The sequence below is a fragment of the Podarcis pityusensis genome, assembly GCF_964106645.2.
Source record: "Podarcis pityusensis genome assembly, chromosome: 10".
Taxonomy (NCBI): domain Eukaryota; kingdom Metazoa; phylum Chordata; class Lepidosauria; order Squamata; family Lacertidae; genus Podarcis; species Podarcis pityusensis.
The window spans coordinates 38,595,528-38,621,796 of record NC_138035.1 but is presented as its reverse complement, the minus strand read 5'-3'; the positions used below and the strand labels follow the sequence as shown (position 1 = coordinate 38,621,796).

Here is a 26,269-nt window from a genome sequence, read left to right as displayed (position 1 = left end):
GAAAAGAATTTGTACATCTCAGTTTGTCAAATGAAGTTTAATACTGTGAACAGGTATGAATGTAATGCTATCTTCTAAATCGTAATCCCATTATGACATTTCATATTATAACTTTTCTGCTATGAAAATAAACCATCTGATCCTATTCCAAATAGTACCTTTGCAAAACTGAGAATCTGTGTTATAAAATGACTGGTGTTTTCTCTTGTACTGCACGTAACTTTGACATTTATGAAAACATCCTCATTACAAATGGAATGCCAGAACACACATTCTTTAGTCAGAATACATATAGAACCAAGGGGCAAGATTCTATTTTAAAAATGAGCAATTTTTAAAATCCATAACAACTTTTTAGTAGGATTATAGATTTTTGAACCATCACCTCCTTAGCTAACCAAATGCTAGGTCAAAATGTGTCAGACAACTTATGTGAAAAGAATGTTTACATGATGTATTCACATTATCAGTTTGTTTCAGGGAAGGGACTTGTGCAAGTTTCCTCCTCAATGTTTATATTCTAATCTTGTGATATGCCTGTTCATAGAAGAATCTCATACCCCAGTCGGCCCACCCTCTATGTTGCACTAAAATTCTGCATTTCCAACACGACAAGGTTTCCTTTGCTATCAGAAGAAAAGTAAGTCCAAGGAAAAAAAATTCTTGAGCTAATGCATCAAAACTACTAGGCAGAAGTCAACTGCAGACCATTTTAAAAGATCTATATTGGAAAGAGGTGTTACCTTTCAATACACGAACAGCAGCAAGCATGTTGTGTACATGTGAGTTTGCATGCATTTTTATTCCTGGACTTCTGTATCAGTATTCATATAGGGCTAAGCAGCATGTGGAGGCCAAAAGACCACCAAATTGATTTAGACTGGTCTACTGGGAAAGACAAGGCACCCCATTCACAGAAAGGAGATCGTCACCAAACTATCAATAGAAAGCAACAGAAATAATTGCTCACCCCTACACTTTCAGTATTATGGACACTATTGGAAATACCATTTCTATTTTTGAAATATCTGATGTTAGTCAAATATTTCATGTAATTTCTTTAAGTTTGATGTTTGAAACATACTGAAATTCAAGCACATAAAACTCTTGGACCGGGATCCAAAAACATACAAATCTCACAACATCAAGACATTAGCTGCAGACAAAGAAAACTTCCTCTTACTACAAGAGTTTGCAAACAAGCCTGTGGGGCCTTTCCATTTCTATGGGTATCATCCCTCTTTCATGCCACTCAAATACTTCATGAGAAGCAGTATTTCTAAGAAAGATTTCTCAGGTCAATGTCAATGTAATTAGGCACCTTTGTTATTTTGAAAACAAAAAACCCACCAGGCACTTTCATTATTGGGGGGGGGGGCATCCACTTTTCCAGGTATATACCAGGCTTGAGGTATTTTAACCCAAGTATTTAAAGTTCTAAGTTACGTCCTTTCCATCTTAAAGTATTACTAATTTTAGAGGGCAGTTAGCACATACAATGGCAATATTGTGAGTGAAAAAGGCACAAGAAGAAGAAAGCTGAAGAAATAACCAAACTGAGGTTTACATATAGTTGCCAAGATAACCTAGGGGGCAAAATGCATCAAATTACCTGATATAAGTAACTGACTTGAAACAACTACTTTGAATTAATGAAAATATTTGGTTTCAAGTCTCAGTAAGTAACTGAACTCCTGCAACTTTGAAGGAAACCCCATGTAAAAGAAAGAATGCGGCAGCTAGACTGGTCTGGGAGCGGCCACTGAGACCATATAACACCTGTCCTGAGAGACCTACATTGGCTCCCAGTGCATTTCCAAGCACAATACAAAGTGTTGGTGTGGACCTTTAAGGCCCTAAATGGCCTCGGCCCAGTATATCTGAAGGAGTGTCTCCACCCCCATCGCTCAACCTGGACACTGAGGTCCAGCTCCGAGGGCCTTTTGGTGGTTCCCTCACTGAGAGAAGTAAGGTTACAGGGAACCAGGCAGAGGGCCTTCTTGGTAGTGGCACCCACCCTGTGGAACGTCCTCCCATCAGATGTCAAAGAAATAAACAACTATCTGACTTTTAGATGATATCTGAAGGCAATCCTATTTCAGGAAATTTTTAATGTCTAATGTTTTACAATTTTTTATGTGCTGTAAGCCGCCCAGAGTGGCTGGGGAAACCTAGCCAGATGGGCGGTGTATAAATAATATTAATAATTATTATTAATACAAACCCTCAATATTTTATGCATGAGTTATGCCCAACATGTTTTGTACTTCCCTTTAGCAAGGATGTGAAAGCCAGCTACTTACATTTGCCAGCTTTAAACATTTAAATGAACTGTATTGTATATCTTCCTGCAAACAGTCATTCTTGAAGGCATATACTCAAATATTTATAACGGTTTCCTGAATATTTTTTAAACTCCCCTCTGCAAGAATCAAGGCACAATATGTGCAGGCTCACAGCTTTCATTGTAAATCAATAGTTGCAACTGTTCCACCTGTGTTGTAGCCCTCTACGAAAAAAAAAGAGTTTCGAGGACTCCATTTTGTGAGAAAAAGTATGAAAAGTCTTAACGATGAATTTAAGGACTGAAGAAGAGAATGAAACGTTAGGTGTGTGAATTAGGAAATGTTAATTTCATGCACTTAGGAACACGCACTCACACCCCACAGTAGTAGAAGCAGTAGTAGTAGTAGAAGTAGTAGTAGAGGAAAACACTACATGTGTAGGGGTAGAAATATTTGTTACATCATGATGCTGGCTGGCGATGGAAGGTTGCCGCCTTAGAGCCCCCTGAATAGAAGTTCCACTCTGGAAAGCATTCACTACATCCATCTGCAAGGAATCAGAGATTGTGACAGCTTGCTCAGCAAGAGAGAGAGAGAACAAGAGAAAGGAGCATCCCATCTATAAAACATATAAAAAAGTAAAGAAAAAAAAGGCACTTTTATAGAGCAGGTAAAGAAGCAAGAGGCGCATTTAGAGATGAAGTAAAGAAGGAATTTGAGGGATTAAGGAGCCAACCATTTGACCACATAGCAAAGAGTTCAGTCACACCGTTTATAGCTACCCCCCAACCAATGCCAAGAACAACGGGAAGATTTATAACCCCCTCATCCCTAACCATCTCCTACCTGTTCCAAGACCATACCTGAGTTTGTATCCTGTTTAGGCCCCTAAACCACAATATCTGACCACGCCGCAGTTCTCTTTCAGCATGATCAATCTCCTCTACATCTTCTGCCAACTCTTCTTCTGGAATCTCTTCCTTCTGGGTTCCATGACCAGCTTCTTTAAGGAATTTCAAGTGGCTGGTTGGAATTGTTGATATCAACTACAATCATGAGAAAGAAGTTAACAGGCTTGTCAAAGCTAATTATAACACAAGCTGTGCTGAGGAATTCTGGGAATTCCAGATAAACAACTGAGATTTCCCACCCACCGACCACAATATTTACTTGAAACCTTCTTTTCTAACAAAGCAGAACATACAGTGACTAACTGGGGTGCAGGGAGATAAAGGAGGCTATGGCAAACAGTAGGTAGAAAGCACAGCAGCAATAGATGCAACCAAGGCAGTAACCGACAACTCACAGCAGCAGGAAGAGAGATTGCTGGTTGCATTTAACTGTGCCACTCAGTTGACAGCATGGCTTGCATCAGGTGAATGGAGACAGAAGCAATTTTTTGTGATTTCCCCCACTTGCACCCCACTGTGTCCTTCCTAAATATGCTCCAGAGGGTTACCCCAGCCCTTTGCAGCAGGTTTAGGGAGTCAGGGGAGCTGCAGGGAGGAAGACAGAATTGCCAAAAACTTGCTCCCCATTCCACGGAGAGAAGTCTTACCATCAGGTGAGTGACACTGCTAGCAAATTCTTCCTTTCCCTAAGTTCCCTACAAAACTTCAAAGTGGGAGTAATGGAGCAAGTTGCTTACAGGTGGGAAAACCACACTTGCTATAGGAGGAGTGTAGGATGCACACACACATATTTTTCCAAACAGAAGAACTGATAATTCCAGCAAGTGAACTGCACAAAAAAGCTATTGCTTCTTACCTGGCCCCAGAGAAGTGTGCCCATTCCTAGAAAAATTGACCAGAGCCACTGTTCTACTGTAAGCTCTGAACAACTGAAAGGTTTCCCTCCAAACTGCACAATGACGATCTGTTAAGAAAAATCACAAATATTATCACTACTTTATTTTTAAAAGTCGGTGCTGGCTATGTTGCACCAAATTATTTGACCCATCTATTCCGAAAATAAAATTCTGAGCTATTTTTCTGTTGGATTTTTAGAGCCCCCCAGAAGCTTGCTTCTGCCAATGCATCTGGTCTACTGTTTGTCGCCACCACGCGCATCTTTTGGTAGACAGCTAGGTCACGATTTGTGAAGCCCCTGGGAAACTGTGATGGGGTGATATTTTTATCTCTGCTACCTGGAATGTTATTGTTTAATTATAGTTTTATATTGGTACTTTAATATTTTATTTTATTATGTTGGATTGTATGTGCATTGCCCTAGGTTTCCTTTGGGAAGATGGGTGGAGGAAAAATGCAATGAAGTAAAAAAATCAATACAAACTATGAATGTGCATTATTTGCATTTTAAGGGGCAGTTACCAGGGCAGTTCTGGGAGAAGGCATTCATTTTTTTTGGAACCATACAAACATATTTAACACTCCAGTGCAGGCATCCAAAACACTAATTACTAATTCTGCCACATTCTTAGATGGATACACTTAGCTTTAATTGACAGCGGACAGGATCAGAGTCAAAAGTTCAATCTTATCTAACATGCAAATACAATGCCCATTTAATTGTGAAATTAGAAGCTGGATTTAAGTCACATATGAAAAGATCAGATTTCCAAACAAAATTGTCTTAACTGATCGTGTTGGATCTATGAATTCATCAGAATAATGGGCAGAGATATGGAACTTAACTGTCACCTGTATTTTATCTCCAAATTTAAAGCATTTCTAAAGATGTCAGCCAAATTACATACTATGTTAGACCTGCTAAGGATGCTGTATCCTAACATATACATATACATATATACCGGTATATATAGAGAGAGAAAAACTTTGGCAACAAAAAGTAAAAAATTCTTTATCAAGTAAGTTCAGTAACCAACCCACCTGTACAATAAATGTGCCCAGAACTATGGTACAGAATATAGCATTATTGAAAATTCCTTCAAATACATTCCTTTCACCGTGGATTTTTCGGGCATTTATTTCATTAAAAAGCTGCATCATAACAAATGTATTAAACACAATAGTATAGTGCTCTGAAGGAGGTGCGTGAAGAGGTGCATTCCGTCCACTATCAATGTCAAATATTTTTTCACCTGTGAAGGGGAGATTAACACTCTCAGTATCTCGTGCTGATTTAGATTTTCATGTAAGGCATTACCATGTAAACATCAAATACTGAAGAGTTCATTCGAAAACTAAAATAGCTATTTGAGAAGCAGTCAATAGAAAACACTTAGCTTCTAAAAAGTTAAAGCTTAGGAATCTAGAATTCTTACCAGCAAACAGGAGTGTAAAGACAACCACAAGCTGATAGCAAGCATGGCCCAGAATATTCTTCATCATCGTTCGCGAGATGAGAGGTTTATTTCTACCGTAAGGCTTCCTCAGCAAGAGAGCTTCTGTGGGTGGTTCCGTTGCCAAGGCAAGCGAAGCCAGTGTGTCCATTATGAGATTTACCCATAACATCTGAACAGCTTTAAGTGGAGAATCCTACAAAAACGATACATTTCCTAATACATAAACACAAATATCCTAGAAACCAACAAGCCATGCAGCAGTTAAATGTTTTCTCCATTGAGGTTTGGTACTGTGCTTTTAAAAATACATCTAGTAAATTCACTCTAAAAAGCTAGTATCATCAGTTTATACAAAGTGTGCATTTTCACTAGTTGAAAATGAACACATAATACCTACTTGTGTAATACATGCTCCTGTGAAAGCAACAATTACTGCAACTACATTGACAGTAAGCTGGAACTGAAGGAATTTGGAGATACTGTCATACACATTTCGGCCCCACATAACTGCTTTAACAATGCTTGTGAAGTTGTCATCTGTGAGAATAATATCGGAAGCTTCTTTAGCTACATCAGTTCCAGCGATACCCTGAAAGAAAAATCCCAAAAAAGTCACAACATAATGAACAACATTCCAGCTATACACACTGCAGTTAAAAAGTACACGCACAAGTCCTGAAAACACTGGTCCAAAAATTACCATCTTCCAGTGGTCTCATCCTTTGCTTTTAACATATATTTCAGTACAAAAGCTGTTATTATGATGCACTATTTTGATAGCGAGTTTAAGTAATATCAAATGGTAAGAAGAATAACTATTGTGTCATATCCAATTGTTTAGGCTAGACACTGTCAGCATTTGTATATAAAAATCAATTGCAACAATTATTAGTTCGGGTTTCTATCTGGAGATAGAGAGTTGTTGGCACTAATATTAACTGACTTAATAAAACATGCAATCCATTCCTTTGCACATGCGGAAGAAAGTCTGATTTCAATGAGTCTTAGTCTAATGTACTCACTACAGAATTGCAATGCATAGACTCTACAAATCTTGAAAGTGAATTTCATCTGTTCCCATTAGGGATGATTACTGATGAAGTATGGCACATAAGCTAGTTAAAGCTATTCCAGTACAATAAACCCACAATGTAAGTATCTGAAATGGCACATTTTGGCTTCATTTGCCCTTTATCAATATTTTGCACATTTTTTGCTTAGATGAAAATAGCCTGACGCTCTAAAGCCTCTTTTGTTAGCCTCCAAAGCCACTAGGGGGCACAGTAGCACAGCTCCTGAATGTTCCATTCACATTAAGCAAATTCCACAAGTTCTAGCTGAGGAAAGCAATAGGTTTTGGAATCTAGGCATGGTCCCTTACGTATCATTCAAACAAGGAAAGTAGTCAGCTACTTGTGTCAAATGATTATGATCCACAAAATCAGAAAAGCTGCTAGTGTTAAAAACTGTTGGTAGTATAAAGAATGTTACTTATGCAGCAACACAGCTACATTAAACAAAAAAAGGAAGGGTAACCTTAAAATGCTACTACATATGTGAGTGGTATGGAGGGAATCTAAAGCTTCACCTGCCACAAGAGCAACAAGACTAATTCATTTCTACTTCTTGGAATGATCAATGAACCAGACTCAAAAGAAAAAAACCACACACATAGAAGCATTCATGGTTCAGCGTCATGTAAGTGACACCAAATTCTAAAGAGATAAGCTAGTCTACACTCATCTTAGTTGCAGTGGCACAATTCCACTATGACAAGGAAAAGGAACAGAAGAAACCTGATCTCAGCAATAAATGCTCAAATGTAGTATCAGCTTAGCATGAACCACATTAACTTCTCATGACCCAGCACGCTTCAGATTAAAATGGCCAAAAGTGAGTTTCATACAATCTGACCTCAAGCAGCGACAGTAAAATTTCTCTCTGAGGTTTTCGTCACATTCCGTTTTCCACTTCTTCCCCCGCTATCCGTTCAGAACAGTCCCCCGGAATGCTCAATGATGGCTTTATATGTCTTTACACAAATTAAGAATCCCAGCTATTTTAGCTGGTATTATCAAAACATAAGTTTATTGTGCCATCTCCACATTAATAGCTTCAGGTTCCTACTTTTGATTTTAGATTCAAAGACACAAGTTACTCCACATCCCACCCTTCACCAAGAAAGCTGCAACATAATATACTGAAAAATCAAGTTGTGCTTCTATCCCAATTGACACAGTGAACAGATGGGAACCCAACTGCAGTCCTGTTTCACTTTTCATACATGTGTAATCCTGTATATGGACATTGTAAGTTTATGCACTTTCCCTCTTCAAGGTTATTTCAGAATAGGGTTAACAGAAAGCCAAGGGAGCTGCAATCAGTTTTGCTCTTGCCACTGCTGAGTGTAAGTTAGATGTATTCAATCTTTGGTATAAATCCAAATGTTCATCACAATGAAAACTGGCAGTACAGCTCGGCAAAGGAGCACTTATCAAAATCAGTAGACAGAAGTTTAAACATACCATGGCAAAGCCAACATCTGCTTTTTTCAATGCTGGACCATCGTTGGTACCATCACCAGTCACCGCTACAACTTGCCTCTGTTCTGAAACTGTGCTGTCTATTATACCTAAAATGGAAGTACAGATATATGAATTGCCATCAAAATACAAATCATGAGCTGCTGTTTGGCCTTGACCTAATATTAACCGTATTAAGAAGAGATATGGCCTCCTGATCCTAAAGACCTTTATCCAGTCAGTGAATAGATGTCCTTGATTAAATGGTTGGACAAGTCTTTTCCAAAATACTTTGGTTAACACCTCTTTAAATTTTTGCCCTTTAATGCCTGCAGAGCAGGGTTACAGATTTGAAAGATGACCTTGACAGCCCTAGATACAGGATTGATATGATCAATACAAGTATCATGGGCTAAAATAAAAAGTTTATTCTCCCCGCTCCAAAGGAAAGCAATCAGTTATAGTCAACCCTTCTATTTGAGAATGCTTATTTACCTTTTACCAGTGTGTGTTTGTCAGTGGGGGACGACCTTGCAAGCACACGAAGCTTGGGCCAAATTTTGTCTATTCTCTCTTGTTCTATCTGCAAAGATAATTTAGATTAGCTTTATAACTAAGCAAACTTTCAAAAACCAAAATTCAAGGGAATAATATTAACCAAACCTACCTCTCCTTTTTCATTACGTATTCGTCGGTTGAATTCTTTGCCTTCTAGGCATAAGAAATCTTCACCAGGATGCAAAATGCCACATTTTAAAGCAATAGCACGGGCAGTGTTGATATTATCACCAGTAACCATACGCACAGTTATACCAGCACGCTGGCATTTTTTTATTGCATCTGGTACCTAATTTTTATTTTGAAAAAAGAATAGTTTATGAAGAAGCTTTGCTACATGGACATGCTTGAAACATTATTTATCCACAACTCTCTGCCCTCCAATCTCCTGCTTACTTAATCTCAAATTGTCCTTCAGTTGAAATAATATGGCTTAACACAGTTCCATAGATAATTTTATATCATCATGTTATTAGGCATATATTCCAAATATAATCATGTATATTTCGGTGTTAATGGCAACAACTGGGCACCAGTAACACTTAAGCTCCTATAGCTTACAGTTAACTTATTAAATGCACTTACTACTAAAAACATTTGGGTGTCCCATCTTTGAAAGGTTTTAAGGCTGAGAGAGAGACTGGGACTGAAGTCTCCTGTTTAACTAATGTATAAAATTTTTCTTGCTATTTTGAGACAAAGTCTAATTCTCAGACATTTGACACAAGTTTTGTTATCAAACCCTGTAACACAGCAGACTACTTATGAGGGTTCACTTGCTATCTAAGAGAACTACGACTTAAGCTTGATCAGCAGGGCAGGAAAAAACATTCTGCAAATGTCTAGTAACTTTTAGATTAAAAGCACATGCTGTTTATACTGAATATTTCTCTCATTTGGGGTATTTAATTAGGGTTTTTTTTTAAAAAAAGTAGCTGATTTCCACCATCACCATCTATTGCATTGGAGCATGGATAAAGACATGTTCTTAAAGAGGCAGAGGGATCTACCTCACCTCACACAAATTCAGGATGTGATATGTTTCCCTAAAAATGACACCATCTGCAGCAGTTACTTTTCACTCACAAAAGGGACTTGAAGATCGAACTCAAGCCAATCAAAATGAAGATGTGAATTTATCTTTATTTGGTTATGTTAGGTCTCGGGAATTATTTTAATGCCTTGACATGCTTACACCTGTTTTCGAAGTAAAGTATGGCATTGTTTCCAAACACTGGCAGAACATTAAGTTATTACTTTAGCAAATAATGTTCTAAAACACACTTTAATGAAGAGTTTCCGCCTACCTCAGGCCTCACAGGGTCTTCAATGCCTACAATAGCAATACATGTAAGCCCAGTGACAATGTCATTTTCATTGTCCCATTCTGGCTCAGGTTCTCCAGCTGGGAAGTCTCTGAATGCCAGACATATGGTTCTGAGTCCCTCTGAGGCCATAGGCTCAATCACAGTTTTTACAATATCATCACGGTCCCTTGGCCTGAATACTTTGGGTTCACCATTCGCGCTCAGTATCTTGAAGCACCTGAAAACAAAATAGAAACAATTTTCAAGATTCAGAACACTCAATAAAAAAGGTCATCTGCATCGCAGGTACCGTAATTTTCGCTCCAAAACACGCACTTTTTTGCTCCTAGAAAGTAAGGAAAAATGCCTGTGCGTGTTACGGAGCGAATGCACTCATGGCTGCCGTCAGTCAAGCAAAGCGGGAGCCGCTTGCAGGGCTTCTGTCCCGCTTTAGCTTTGCTTGCTTTACAGCCAGGAGGAGGGGGAGGAGGGAGGGAAGGAGAGCCATGGCAGCAAAGAGGGCAGCAGCCGCTTACACGGGAGAAGGGACAGACGGGAGCCATAGCGAGCCGGAAAAAGCGCCACATAGCCAGCAACAGCTGCTGCAGCCTCAGCTAGCAAAGGTCCGTGCGCTCTCTAAACGGAGCAATGAGGCTGCAGAGGGACGGCAGGGCACAGGAGGGCTCCGAGGCACGAGCGCAGTGAAAACCAGTAAAAAAGTTTTTTAAAAGGCTGCTGGGGACAGGAGGGCATGGGATGAGGGAGAGGGGGAAATTACGATTCTCCCAGCGTCTCAGCTGATCCGCTGAGCAGGACTTGGGTTGCAGGGGATTTGCCATTAGCTGCGTAAAGCAGCAAAGAGGGAGAGAAGGAGCAAAGCAGGAGAGGAAAGGAGCTGTTTACACTGCTGTAAGTGGCTGCTGTCCAGTTGGCTCCTTTAAAGCAACAGTGCTCTTTCCCTCCCCCCTCAGCTCGCTGAAAAGCTCCTTTTCCACACACCCCACGCGAGCTCCTTCTCCCCTTAAACCCCTCTCCTGCATTATTAGCAGCATCCTTCTCCACACACCCCATGCGTGCTCCTTGTCCCTTGAATGCTTTTCCTTCCCTCCCCACTTAAAACGTGGTTACAAAGCACGGATCCACATGGATCCTCAGGATTTTTGCACTGGGTCACCCCAAGTTCACCATCAGATCACATAGCATATCCATGGCTACAGCCTGCACCAAAAAACACACACGCACCCACTGTTTCATGGGGCTGCAATGGCGCAAAAACGTGGTTACAAAGCATGGATCCACAGGGATCCTCAGGATTTTTGCATTGGGCTACCCCAAACTCACCGTCAGATCACGTCTGTGGCCACAGCATGAACCACAAAAATCATACATCCACTGTTTCGTTTAGAATATTGTTTTCTTGTTTTCCTCCTCTAAAAACTACGTGCGTGTTATGGTCAGGTGCGTGTTATAGAGTGAAAAATGCGGTACTTTCTGGGGCTAACATTAAATATTCCTAAAACTTGCAGCAGCTAGATACACATGCATCCCAGCACAGATTTCATGAAGAACTTGGTTGCCTTGTCATCCCACCTCCCAGTACGTGAACATTTTTATGCCAATGCTTGGTGGTGGCGATAGGGAAGATAAAGGCTAGCGAAGGCACAAAAGTGGGGGAGGGGGAGGGATTCACAGTACGGCATTCCTACCATGTTCTAGGAGTATCTCCCAGGAGTTTATCCTGCTCCCCTTTGCCAGCATCTCACAGCCCAGCAGTAACAAAGGTAAGTCAAATGCACCCAAAATGGGAAAGGTTTTCACTCAGATGTTAAAAACATTAGGACAAGGCTCAGAAGAGTAGCAAGATCCGTTCCAGTAAGAGGTGCTGTAGTCCTGGCATTGTCATATTTTATATATAGGGTAAGTGCTTAGCAGATCATAAAATGCATATTCATATATTCACAAGAATGTCAAGGCTACAAGCCAACTCTACAAGTCTTCACAAAAGAGGGAACTGTTCAGGAGCTGAATTGTCATGTTTTCCTACAGACCCCCCCTTATCTTCCGCAATCAGTTCAGTGTGACCTGTAAGATAAAGTACACAATAGCCTGAACTGCAAAAGCAAAATGACTGTTTCTAGCTCCCTTTTCACCCAGTCCATGTGAACAAGTTTGCCCTCACTGACCACCAAACTTTGCAATTAAAAAGTAAGAAAAGAATACATTTCATTCAGTAGGCAGATAATGAAAACTATCATCTTAAAGGGAAGACGAGCAGGAAATACTTCACTGTTTCTATGATTAAGCAACAAGATTATATATCTAATCTCTAGCAAAAAGTAGTAATTGCATCACATGACTAATGAAAGTAAAATGCAACTTTGTATTCACCGAAGACTTGGAAAGTAACTAGCTTAAGTTTGGGTCAATGAAGCATTCAGCTGTGTTGCAAGCTCTACACCAACATCTTATAGGAAAGGTTTCTAAATTAGCTAGTTCTAAGAACTCCCGACTTGGACAATGAAGAAATACAGTGCTTAAAAGCCAAGGAACAGAAGGTACCATTTCAGGCATTTCATCACACCGTTACATGATAAGAGACCACAAAAAGTTAACTTGCTTTTTAAGTACTATCTCCGAGGCACCCTTGCTGAATATCCGGAAACTGCCATCAGAGTTCTTTAACACAGTACTCATGGACTTTCTAACAGAGTTGAAGGTGTAGACTTTGTAAAGTGCCTCTTCTGGTATTTCGTTTCTAACATCCTGGTAGTCTCGTTTCAAATCCAGCAGCAGTCCCAGCAAGGCACATTCAGTTTTGTTACCAACATGGCGGGGCAAGCCACCTTCCTTTTCAGGAGGCTGAAAGACAGAATAAACCCTTGAGAAGGAATTTGCTTCTGGTTCAAGGAAATAAGGAATAGGCAGCAGCTTAGAATTCAGCATCTCAGAAATCATACGCTGAAGGTTTGCAAGTTATATGCTGAAACTGGATGCAAATTTTAGCTTACACACCTCTTTAAAGAATATGTCACTGCTTAGGGACAGTTTAATGTTCATAAAGTGCAACCAATAGAAAAATTTATATTACTAATTTGTCTTCTCAAGTCAGAGCACAAGCACTACAAGTCAGAGACAATTTCAGGAGTCATATTAGTTCTTAGAAAGCTGTTAAATTAGACGCAATGAGTAACTGAGGGTCAGTTCTTACAGACTGGCAGGATAATGGTGCAATGAGAAAGGTCAGGTGCACATTTCAATACCAGGCAAGACACAGAGACACATTTGTAGTTTGGTGTTCAGCGTGGAATGGCCCTTTTACCAAGGCCAAACAAAAATAAAGGATAGTGTCATTTGTAAACATGTCCTTAAATCAGTACAACTGCTAGTTTGCAGGTATGTGGGCCTGCATAATACAACACATAAAGCCAAACTCAATTCACTAACCATGCTCTGTAAGCTGCTCAATAAACTTGTTTTTGCTGCCTACCTGAGACTGCAAAAACAGGGGGTGTTGAGCACTGTCAGGCCACACAGAGAATGGTTGGTGTTTGGCTTGGTGAGTCTGCTAAGGCAATTCTTGCATATTTCACTGCTCTTCCCAATCAGAGCAACAGATAAAATACTGAAAGGACAAGAAAGCTAAAATGACAAGTGAAACTTTGTGACTCCAGAACAGTTCCAGTAGATCATATACATTAGTACTTGAGAAATTTGAACTAATTAAGCCATGAATTAAGTAAGCCGAGGCATAAAATTATCAGTTTCAGAATTAATTGATGCTATTTTATCCAGAAAATAGACAAACTTTTAAATTATTATTATTATGCTTTTATTGTTATTGCTATATCCCAGGAAATACATTTCAACTCAAAATGCATTAGAGCTGAGAAGAGCAATGTAGAGCCATTTGGCATTTCAAAAACCAAATGCCAAAAAATTATTTAGCCAAGGAAGCTCAAATATCATATTAACATTCATTTTAATTACCGTATTTTTCCGTGTATAAGACTTCCCCATGTATAAGACGCCTCCTATTTTTGGGGACTCCAAATTAAGAAAACACCCCTCAGCACTACCCGTATATAAGACGAGCCCCAATTTTAAACCTAATTTTTGGGTAAAAAACCCTAGTCTTATACACGGAAAAATATGGTATATTCCCAATAGTTACTCAGAAGGATCAAAGCTTTCCCATCAGCTTAGTAATCTTTCAGTAATGTACATATATGACATATATGACTTTAGTAAACATGTTTATTATAGAACTCTGAAGAATTTAAATGAGAACAATCCTTCAAAAGTTATGAGACCTATTGTTTCAATGGGAGATGCTTTAACTCTACCACTGAATCAATAGTTTCCAATACACACTTACCAAGATTTTGGAAGTATAAGCAGAGTTTACAGAGATTCCTGTTACAAGGTATGACAAGGTTTTCTCAGGAATAGCTTGTGCCTCAGGAATTTTTTTATAATGTTTTTCACTGATGTAAGCTTGGACTACCGTCATTCTGTTCATTGTCAATGTTCCTGTTTTATCTGAGCAAATGGCTGTTGCATTTCCCATTGTTTCACAAGCATCCAGATGTCTGACCAAGTTATTATCTTTCATCATTTTCTATAAAAAAGAGATTAAGTCAGTCTAACAGCATTAAACACATTCCCTTGTCATTGTGCATGCTGAGGTTGAGATTCCTCAATAATAAATATTCAATGGATATCCCATATTTAAGCTTTATAATTAGTACCCAGAGGGTAAAGATAAAATCAATTGACAGATGCACCGACTGTAAGGGTTATTTTAACAAGCATATTCCTTGTGTTTGGAAGAGTTACATTTAATGCTGAGTGATTACTTTATGACCACAGTGTTTGTAAAGATAGGTTGATGCAGAACAAACCAACAGAACAAGCAGATAAACCATTCAAAAACAGTTCATTGATCCAGTTTCTTAGGAAAAACATCTATGAACATATATCTATACTATATAATGTACTACCATACAAAAGCATAGGTTTCTCACACATACCTTTACAGAGTAAGCCAGTGAGATAGTAACTGCAAGTGGAAGACCCTCTGGAACTGCCACAACCAGGACAGTAACACCAATGATAAAGAACTTTACAAAGTACTGAATATATATTGGTGTACATTCAGCAAGCCAAGGACGTTTCTGGACCCAGAAGGTATCAATTACAAAATATAATACAAGAATGATGACTGTGACTGCAGACATCAGCAATCCTTTTAGGAAGAGATGAGAACCAGTTAATCATTCATATTATTGACAAAACTCTAAAAATAGGTTTCAAAAACTCATTTCAAAATTTTAATACAAAGTTAAGTTTGAGAAAAGATCTACAGTTGAATGCTTGTTCATTAAGAATCTGGCATTAAGGATGAACACTAAATAAGCCATACCTGCTTTGCCAATCTGAACTGCTAGCTTAGTGAGCTTTCCTTGAAGAACTGATTTTTCTTTCTTGGGCATATTGTTTCTTTTTTTGTCATCTCCATCACCACCATCTTCACTTTTTAGGGGCTGCATTTCCATCGCTGCACCATCCTGAGCTTTTGCTAAGTTTAAGGGGGGAAATAATAGATAAACCACCACTCCTAACACTATAGAGTAAACCTCAAATTAAAGATTTAGTCATTGACATTTATTCTATATCTAGAGCAGCATGTATTTAATATTCTGAAATTAAAGGGGTGAAGAATAGATAGCAAGACTGGCTTATGTGACCAAGTGACTCCCTATTCCATGTTTGCCTGTTTTGCATGCCTCCAACAAAAATCCTGTTACCCAAATTCTGCAAACTACAGAAAACTCTAGGAAAAGGAATGGTGTTTGCTTAGCTTTAGGCACATGTCAAATGCAGGGGGAAGGCATACATGCATCCTTTCCCCCAAGTTTTTCTCCAGTTCAGAGAACTCAAGGGGTGTTTAGTGGAGTTCTCTTTATTCCTGCTGAGACCAAGACAAACAGCATTCTGCACATGTCCAACACAATGACGAAGGGCACTACTCATTGCCCTTCTTACCTGAGTACTCCACAGGGTTGGGGTGCATGAGAGAGGGGTCCATGGCAAACAAAGAACTGGATACAGTTATTTGCATCTCAGGCCACAGAGAATGAAAGAAATTGCTTTGAGAAATAGATTTATTACAGCACAATGCCTTGTGATATTAAACATGGGTCTGTTGCTGAAGTGTTCACTCACTGGACATCACAAGCAGAGAAGGGGAAAGTACACTAAGGGAAAGTGACAGTGGGCTGCCATTTTCAGACACAATCCTGCATTTATAAGAACAGTACTATACCCTCACAGAACACGGCAATAGAATACTGACTTTTCAGACTATCAACTGGCTTGGACTTGCTATAAAACCATGGTCAGATTGAGAGGAGGCCACAGAATTACATCCTCACTCCGCCGCATCTGAGAGTGAGCCACTTGGAACCCCAGCTAGAACTCCGTATTAAGCAAAAGTCCAGCTTAGCTTTAACTTTGGTGAATATTGGCACTGATCGAATTCTTAACTGCAGTTTAAGCTCTGTGTTGGGAGAAGGAGCACATGAGGAATTCAATGTTGTGCTTTAACAAGCAGCTTGCCATAAGGAACAATTGTTCCTCCCTTCCCCTCACATGCTGTTCTAAGGATTCTCCTGAGCCACACCCCCCAGCCATTTTTTTTGGGTACAGACAGCAGAAAGGGGAGAAGGTTCCATTGTGCAAGTGGAAGTCCTTACACAGCGCTTCCACTGACAGGGTGCATTTGCTGAATCCCATCAGTTCCATATATCCTAGCATAAGATTGTGAGGGCTAGTTACATATATTAGATGCAAGATTAAGCTATGTATAGTTTTAAAATGTGATGCACAACTTTTGCCTAAAAGTTATGGTTAATCCGGCTTGCTCAAAAAATCAAGTTAATGTTGTAAGTACTGTTAATTACCTTTGTTACGATTTTCAATAGCCCCATCTTGTTTTTTACCTGCCAATAAAAAAATAGTTGTTTTTAGAAATCTAGGATCAAAGCACTTTTAGATTTGGATAATGAGATCTTCTGCTCAATTATCTAGTCTTAAAGGGCACTGCTGCACCAACAGCATGAAGAGGAGACTGTTTATAATTTCTCTTATAATTGCGAAGTCTGCGTAAGCGTTTATTGCTGTGCTGGACCAGGCTCTTTCACAGTAATTGAGCAGTTTTCTGGACTTCAGGGATGCATACCAATCTAAAGCCATACTAAATGTATTAGCAACTAAATCAGGTTCTTTTAAATGCCAGGGTTGGGAAAGGGGCTGATAGCCACCAGGATCACAGCATGCAGGGAACTGTGGCTTAACCCTTCCCTCCCCAGTCATTATATCAATAAAGATCCTTCCTCACACCCCATTCACCTTAGGAAAAAAAGCTCCCATTGACACTACTGGTGGCAGGGGGCAATTTTCATTTCAACTGTGGCTGTGAAAGAAAGGGTTAAATCTCCTGCAACGTTCCCCATGAAGTTCAGCTCTCCCTGTGCCTAGTATTAAATATTAAAAACTTGACATAATTGCTAATGACACGTTTAGAAAAATGTCTTGCTTGATACCAAGGTGCAGATCCCAATCTGTTTCAGAAGACAGTTGGAATGTTCAGGTTTAATTTCACTTAGAATAAGCCTGCAATTCTTTACATGTAACAGTGTTCAACTGTTCAGAGGTGCCATGCTTTAGGGGAACTTTATGCCTCTGAACATTGTGACAGGAGCTGGAAGGTGATTAGTTTCATATGTAAGCTTACAATACATATGTACAGTGGTACCTCGGTTTTCGAACAGCTTAGTTCCCGAACAACTCAGAACCCGAACGCTACAAACCCAGAAGTAGGTGTTCCGGTTTTCAAACTTTGCCTCGGAAGCTGAACGTGCTCCTAAGCTTCCGTTTTCACTGTTGTGCAGCTCATTTGAGTCCCCCACATAGCAATTAAGGATTTTTTCATCCTGTTTTACCCTTGCGTGGCAGATTTAAGTCCCCCCCATCGTAATAAAGGCATTTTCATCCCGTTTTACCCTTGTGCAGCAAATTTAAGGCCCCCCCATCGTAATAAAGGCATTTTTTATCCCGTTTTACCCTTGCGCAACTAATTTAAGTCCTCCCCCCCATTGTAATTAAAGCCTTCCGTTTCTGATTGCAGTGTTCTGAGGTGATATTTGGTGCTTTTGTTTTTGCTATTTTTTTATTTTTGTTTGTGTGGCTTTTTCATTTTTGTGACTGCGGCTTGTTTTTCGTTTTATGATTGATTGTGTGACTGCAGAAATGGATAAAAGCCCCCCATCCAAACAATGACTATCATCAGTGCAGGTAGGGAAAAAAATTAATTTTTATCATCTACAATACTGTCTTATTTATTGTATGTATTGTATTGTATTTATTGTATTGTATGTACAGAACATTATTATTGCTTTCATTTTATGGCTCAGTGGTCTTGTTAGTAACATTCATGTTAAATTTCTGTTTTAGGGGTTGTTTTTAAAAGTCGGAATGGATTAATCCATTTTGCATTACTTTCTATGGAAAAGTGCACCTTGGTTTTGGAATGCTTTGGTTTTGGAACAGACTTCCAGAACCGATTAAGTTTGAGAACCAAGGTACCACTGTAGTTATAAGCTCAAAAGTTGAAATCTTCCTCTACCCCCAACCTCAAGGAGTTTTTATTCTATTCATGATAAACAGGGGAAGTGGGGGATGATTATAACAAATCAGATTCTTTTATAGCTATAGTTCAAATGAAATGAGAAGAAATGCTTCTGCTACTCCTTTTACTGGTTTACCCAGTACAAGCATGGAGTGCATACAGCCCTAAACCGCCTCACATTATTGTATTGCTATTAATGCAAGTCCTGACATATCAAGATTAGTAAAGGTGAGTTTGACATTAATTCAAGTAAATGTGGAGAGATTTCTCAGTGTTGATTAGGTTCACACTAAAAAAAAAAAAAAAATTCTGAGCTAGAGCCAGGTCATCTATGAGGTGCAATACAAACCAAAGAGGTGAATATCAGTTTCCAGGTGAAGCAGTGTAATTTTAAACAATATCTGAATATTGTCCTCCATGGCAGCTGTGGTATTATACCTACACCTGTATAGGTATTACAAAATAAAAAATAAAAAAACTCAGGGGCTAGAGGAGAGGGTTAACTTCAAAAGTGACACAACAAATGATATGGCCTTTCTTCAAATATATAAAAAAAAAATTCATGTTTTTTCCTTTAGTATAAAAGAGGGAACACTCTATAATCTATGGAGTTTACTAATATCAGACAGGCCTCACTTAACACACCCTATTTTTGTGATACTGTTAAGAGCACTTGAGTGATTGTATTAAGTGAGTAATGAAGTGTCAGCTGAAGCAAGTTGGGAATGTTAACTTGAAAGACTTCAGAGACAAAATTGACTATTTAATTTTCAAACTTACCCGCTTGGACAATGGAATGAGTGGAAGCAGGAGTTCTATGTAGTTATTTTGTACCTGCCTACATTGTCATTCTGCATGGTCAACACCACTTGCAGACATTCTTATAGAAGAGAAGCCAACTACAAAATATATCTCTAAAGTCCATCCAAAAGTTCATGCTTACTTTTCTTGTCCTTTTTCTCTTTTTCTTTCTTTTCTTCTTCGTCGTCACCTCCAGCACCAAGCAAGGTAAAGATAATTCCAGTTTGTGAGTTTACACCTACAGCAGTAACTACCATTCGTCCAGAACCTTCCATTACATGAGTACCTGAAATGTGAAAGCATTCATATTCATGAAAAGTTCCAGACATCTGCTACAAGTTAGCGAGAAACTTGTTACAATACTTCCATTAATTTCCTATAGCAGAAACACACCTTTGATCAATAAAGGATATTCAGAAAATATAAAGAAGTAAAGGGTTTTATAATACCCAAGAAACGCTAAGCCAATAAAAACCATTAAGTAAGACTATAGCCATTAGAAAATTTTGTGCCTACCAACAGCCAGCTACTGGCTAACCAATATACAGCTGATGTGCAAGATCACTGATAAATGCCTAAAAACTGGCACAATTGCAGTTATATCCCCCTTTCATAGCCACCTTTCAACTACATTCTCAGGGCAGCATACATAGGATTACTCCCATTTTAGCCTAACAATCTTTCAGGAATGGGTGTGTGTGCAATTTTAGCAGTAAAGGAGTGCAGAAGTAAACCCAGAACAGTTACCCTTTACATGCTGAAATCCCCCTGCAACTATTTCTCCCCCAGCCAAGCTCCTCCTATACAAATCTAGCTGAAGGAAAGTCACATGGGGGGGGCAGGCTGCAGAAAAACAAGCTGGCAGGTGAGCAGGATTTGTGCAATCCACATGTGGGCTACATTTGTGCTTATATAAGATGCATGCCTACCAAGTTCACATGCACACATACATCCAATGGGATGCATCCAATGTAACACTAAGTTAAAGTGACTTTAACTCCACTGGTGAAATGCTTTGCACCAACAGAATGCTGTTGCACAATCTACTGAACAACAAAGTTACAAACAATGTGATGTGCAACACTGAAACTCATGCATATTTGGGACAACTGAATATTCCTGCATCACAGGGGGTTGGACAAGATCATCCTCAGGATCCCTTCCAACTCTACAAATCTATGATGTTAGTTTCCTGATAATGTGTTGCTTATGTTTTATTCTAGATTGTTTTGTTTAATATTTTATTGTGCTGTAAATATCTTTAAGAGTTTTTTCTTAAAAACACAAAGTGCTATAGAAATGAAATTATTATTATTATTATTATTATTATTATTATTATTTCAGCTACATCTGGAGGGCCAAAGGTTCTCCACACTTGATGTAAAATATAGTGCTGTACTGTACTTCTTGCAGGAGAACCACTAAACACACATTTCGGAATGAAAACTTAGTGCAGCCATTTCTGGTTTCTGACCACAATATTTTAAGAATGTGGCCAAGAACTAAAGGCACATGCACTTGATCCTTCCTTGCCAGCACTATAGTGGGGCACCCTTAAGTAGCCCAAAACTGCTTTGGATAAGGTGCAGGAAAGATGAGAGCTGCCATTGCACCTGTCTACCAATTTCTCCTTTAACTACTTTCCCATTCCCTATGGGGTTTTTTTTGGGGGGGGGGGTATTAAATGTGAGATCGGGCAGCTGAATGGAATGTTTGAGATTCTTGGAGATGTACCTTCTGAAAGGATAACTCTCTCTCAAAATAAAATAAAATCCATTGTATAAACACATTTCTCCACATTTGTAGAAATAGCCAATAAGCTGGAAGTAAGATGGGAGTAAATCTGCCATATTATGCCTGTATTATTCCTCCCTTCCTGGATTCAGAGTTTTCTTCTAGTGATCTAGCCAGCAAGCCAGGCTGCCTTGTCCACCTGTTCCAGATTTCCCAGCAATTCAGATGCTGAGGGGAGTGAAAGTATTGTGCACTGTTGCACAATCACAATAGATCAGACATAAGGGGTGAGATGAAATGGAAGAAATGGAGCAAATGCTGAAAGAAAAGGAATGAACAGATGGGTTCTGAACTGCAGAGGTACAGAAAGGAGAAAAATGAGTTGGTAACATGTTATGCAGACACTTGCAAGTGGGGAAACAGATGGGCTGCACACTTGTAGTGGTGAAGACACAGCATGTGCTATGGGGCACACAGAGAAGGAGGGATGTTTAACAGAGGTCAGAGAAAGAAGAAACAGTACTATGGGAGCAAAGCCAAGAAGGGATTAGCAGAATGCACTGAACACAGTTACAACTGTAGCAAAAAAATGCTTTTCAGTAGTTAATGCAGCTGCCATGCAGTCGTGCTGGGTTAATAAACGAAAGTGGCCCCTGGAGGAATTTAAGTTGGGCTCTCCAGTAAAGTCCTTTACACTAGAACTGCTTTTTATAAGACATTTTATTACAGTTATACAAAACTGCAGTGTAGCATTAGACAGAACATAACATTCTTACTATTAACACACTCATGTATTATAATAATGAGTTGCATGATATCAAGTTGATTAGGGAAGAAAGTTTCCAAAAGAAAAAAACAAATTCCAAAGAAAAGACCACATTTCAGTATTCCCATAAGCTGCTAATATATCTAACTATTGCAATCAGTCCTGTTTATCTGGAGCACATCTGAGTTTCTACTGAAATACTTTAAATCTTAGGCCATGATACACACTCTGACAAGCCCCATTAGGCTAGTTAAGGGTAGCATTCTAATAAAATCCATTATTTTTCAAATGATTTGTAAATATACTGTCTTGCAAAGATAATGCCTATCTACCTCAAGTGCACTGAACTGAGCAGCTGTAAGTATCACCAACAGCAAACTCAGGCAGTGAGTGCTGACAGATATATAGCCAAACAGGGCCACTGAGAAATATCAACATGCTCAGGAGACCGTTCAGTTTGTTATTGTTCATGGCTATACTATATAAGATAGTGAACCAGTTAATTCGAGACTGGCAATAAGGTTTAAATCTGCAGAGTCTCTGGGGTATAGTGGAAAACAATAGCTGCCTATTTGCACAACTGAATTCTGTCAACTGGAAGGCTCTGCAGTACTTCTGCAGTCTTAACCATATAACTCACTTCAGGCTTTGAATAATTTCATCTTTTATTTCATTGATGAGGAGCTAAATGAGGGCATGCTGACTTAATTCAGGGGGTCACCGCATCCATGTTACTAGAGTCTAATAAAACTACCCTATGAACAGTGTTTAATAAATATGGAAAGTTGAGACATTTCAGTGATGCACACTAGCTTAAAGTAATCACATTAAACGATGCTTGTATGTCTGAAATCCTACCTGTTGTTAAGACCCATCTTTCCGGCCCTGAGAAGGTTAAAAGCATGATACATAATACATAAGAGTACTAGATCTTAGCATGCTGTCACCTAGAAAGACAGTGTTTCACATAACCTAGTTCTTGAAGTAGGAAACTTTGTCCAGTTTCCAAAATACCTCATGCCCAGTTCTTCGCTATCACTTGATCACTCACCTGAGAGCAACATAGGATCTCGATCAGATGTTTTCTTAACATGATCAGATTCTCCAGTCAGTGAGCTTTCATCAATTTTGAGGTCATTTCCTTGTATAAGTACACCATCTGCTGGTAAAAGGTCACCTAAAAAAGAAAGAGCCCAAATGGTACTTTTAAAATACATTCAATAAGAAGTTACCAGAGATGACATCATAAATAAGTATATTTACCATATTTTACTTGTGCAATATCACCAACAACTATGTCAGCTATAGGTATCTGGATGACTTGGCCACCCCTGATGACAGTAAACTTCTGCTCTTGTTCAATGCGGCTTTGCAATCCCCTAAATTGTTTCTCTTTACTCCAGTCATTGAAAGCTGTGACTAATACCACACAAACGACAGACAGGAGAATTGCAGCTCCTTCGATCCACCCTGTTTCACTTTCATCCTCCTCTTCACCAGCTGCTACTGTTCCACATACTGGAAAAAGTAAACAAATAATCAGCATCGCATACTCAAATTTTAATATTGTTCTGCATTAATCTGAAAACTGAAATTTATCATCCAAACTTTATTACACAAGAAACCCAATAATACTGACTTAGGCCCCATATCAAATGCACACTAGCTTTGACAGCTTTCCTAAGGTTACAACAAGCCTTGAGTTTAAAAAATATGGTTAATGTTCATATTATGTTGCTGCAATTAGGCTACCATGACAGTGGTATCCTACCACTATATTACAAGTGCTATAGGATTATTCAGATTAAATGTATCAGTCCACAAGTGTTATATATACACAGCAGTTTAAAGTGCATTCAATGCATTCCACATGAGCATACTTTTCATGTCATCCACATTATTCAGTCGTCATCCAAGTGGCAGTCCACATTCCCCCCAATATAATTTGGTGTTTCCACTGTGGTACAACAGACATTCTTTTCAACTCACAGCTTGTTCAAGTTTAGTACATGGGAAAACTTGCATCTCAATAATAAAAATAAAATTACTCAACGCACAGGTAAACAATTACCTGTGCACATACCCACAATGGACCTCAGGTTTCTGGAACTCTGGGACAAGTAAGAAAGTACTAATTGAGGGGAGGGGACAACAACTCACAGTGAGAATACATCCTATCAAGCACACCACACTAGTGCATACCCGTGGCTCCTAACTGGTGGTCTGCGGACACCAAGGGGTCCACAGCACCATTTACATAACAAAAACTACCATAACATTTTCAAAAGTAGGGTGTCCATGGCTTGGCTATTCAAAAACAGGGGGTCTGCAGAGCATAGTTAATTGGGAACCACTGGCGTAGACAATAAAATACTTAAAAGAGTTCAAATGAATGCTCATGTGTAGATGAATGTGAGCAAAAGCACACACGGAACAATCAGATCTGTGTGACACACATGTGCATTAGGACTCTGGTATGTACACAGCCAAGGTATCTATGCCCACGCAGGGTGTGTGGGTGTTTCTGGAGAAATATCCTTAAACCTCCCCCTTCTTCTCATGCTGGGCTTGGAGCTTTCAACAATTAAAGCAGAAGTGGGCTGGGAAAAACAGAGGGGTTTTCACATTGCATAGAGCTTCCCTGCCTTTCACCTTTGCCCACTAATCTAGTCCATAACTAAAAGTTCTGGTAGCAGAGCTTACATCAATACTTAAATTTTTTTTCTTGTGATCATAGGATTTAAAGTTTCTACCTTTTCCGTTGCATGTAACAGATTCCCATATTCACTTTTTAGCAGCTATGGGCTTATAAAAAGGTAGCATGATGGGGACCAACTCTTGGAAGAGTACTACGAAATTTATGGATCAATATGTAAGCAAATTTGATCAACCAAGAACATCGCCCCTGAATCTCTTCCATTTATTTCAAGATAAGAGTCTGATCCATTCTGTCCAATAATATATTCTAGGTACTAACAGATTAAAGCCAAGGATAAAAAGAATGTAACTGTCAGTATACAACAAATTAGAGAGGTGGTTAAGTTTTCATGTTTTGGAGCAAAATATTCACCATGAATAAGTCTGATACACACACACACACACACCCCACTAGTGGAGGTCACGTCAGTATTACTCATTTTCGTGGATTAAGTCTATTTTGAAGTTTTGACAAAGGGTAGTCCTATTTAGCCCAAAGAACTGACTCAACTGATGTCAAAGAAGAAAGAAATGAGAGAGAATGGGTATGTTTTTAAACTCTCCAACTATCTATTAAATGATTCATGCAGAACTCTAGATGTGAGAAGAATGGCAATAGTTTGACATAAAAGGTACACTGATGGGCAGTACATTCATTATGTTATCTTTTTCCAGTGCATGTATATCTGGTTCAGAGTTTAAACAAATCATCCAGATCAGATTACTTTCTGCCCAAGAATAGGGTAATGATGGGAATGCCTGAACAAGAGAACTGCTAGTCATGTTTCAGTTCTAAAATTCAGTCTTGAGCCTGTTTGGAACTCTTTGGCTGAGGTTATTTGTAGGCGTGGCCTTGGATGTCTCCAATATACATATGACCTCTCGCTGTTTCTCTCCTTTCTATCAAAACTAGGTTAGGCAGTGGACATTACGAATCAGTGCTTGGGCATGGTAATGAACTGGGTAAGAGGCAATAAACTGAAACTCAATCTAGACAAGACAGACGTATTATTAGTGGGTGGTCTATCCAACAAGCTGAGTGGTGCACAATCTGTTTTGAAGGAGGTTGCACTCTCCCCAAAGGAACAGAAGCACAGTCTGGAGGGTGTTCCTGGATCCAGCACTGTCTCTTAATGCACATGCATCCTTGGTAGTTCAGAGAACCTTTTTATCAGCTCAAAATGATATACCAGTTATGATATTATCTGGACAAAGATAGTCTTGCTATAGTCATTCATGTTCTGATAACTTCCTGTGGGGTTTGCTCTCGTCTGCTTCTGAGCTCAATTCAAAGTGCTTGTATTAACATTTAAAGTCCCAAGTGGCTTAGAGCCAAATTACCTGAAGGATCATTACCTGAAGGCCCACTTCTATATGTCCCTGCCAAATCAGCTGAAGTGGAAGCCACAAGGGAAAGAGCATTTGCAGTAGTGGTACCCATTATGGAAAACTTTCCACCCCCCAGGAGTTTACCTACATTGTGGTCTTTTTCAACACCTTGTAATGACCTTTCATTTTCCCAGGCTTTTTGTGTTTGTTTTATTACTGAAACGTGTTGCACTATTTGTTTTCTGTTGCTGGTTTTATTATGTTGCTGTTTTGACTGTTTATTAAAACCAACTTCATGGTTTTAACTTGTGTGAAC

General features: G+C 39.1%; 1 protein-coding gene across 11 annotated transcripts in view; it reads right to left on the bottom strand.

Moving 5' to 3' along the window:
* ATP2B1 (ATPase plasma membrane Ca2+ transporting 1) overlaps nucleotides 1-26,269 on the bottom strand; it is a 70,234-nt gene that overhangs the window by 4,181 nt on the left and 39,784 nt on the right. For 7 of the 11 annotated variants that reach the window (XM_080971469.1, XM_080971461.1, XM_080971464.1 and 4 more), the window contains 18 exons: nucleotides 23,191-23,445; nucleotides 22,979-23,104; nucleotides 19,570-19,713; nucleotides 16,900-16,938; nucleotides 15,360-15,515; nucleotides 14,968-15,182; nucleotides 14,313-14,555; nucleotides 12,555-12,796; nucleotides 9,938-10,175; nucleotides 8,740-8,919; nucleotides 8,568-8,655; nucleotides 8,076-8,182; nucleotides 5,948-6,139; nucleotides 5,530-5,743; nucleotides 5,135-5,346; nucleotides 4,053-4,160; nucleotides 3,149-3,331; nucleotides 2,746-2,832 (listed from right to left, as the gene is read on the bottom strand). In XM_080971469.1, coding sequence (XP_080827595.1) covers nucleotides 2,746-2,832; nucleotides 3,149-3,331; nucleotides 4,053-4,160; nucleotides 5,135-5,346; nucleotides 5,530-5,743; nucleotides 5,948-6,139; nucleotides 8,076-8,182; nucleotides 8,568-8,655; nucleotides 8,740-8,919; nucleotides 9,938-10,175; nucleotides 12,555-12,796; nucleotides 14,313-14,555; nucleotides 14,968-15,182; nucleotides 15,360-15,515; nucleotides 16,900-16,938; nucleotides 19,570-19,713; nucleotides 22,979-23,104; nucleotides 23,191-23,445 — 3,029 coding nt within the window. Of the gene's footprint in view, nucleotides 1-2,660; nucleotides 2,833-3,148; nucleotides 3,332-4,052; nucleotides 4,161-5,134; nucleotides 5,347-5,529; nucleotides 5,744-5,947; nucleotides 6,140-8,075; nucleotides 8,183-8,567; nucleotides 8,656-8,739; nucleotides 8,920-9,937; nucleotides 10,176-12,554; nucleotides 12,797-14,312; nucleotides 14,556-14,967; nucleotides 15,183-15,359; nucleotides 15,516-16,899; nucleotides 16,939-19,569; nucleotides 19,714-22,978; nucleotides 23,105-23,190; nucleotides 23,446-26,269 lie in introns of all 11 variants that reach the window. The other 4 variants (XM_080971462.1, XM_080971470.1, XM_080971471.1 and 1 more) reach the window with 4 other exon arrangements.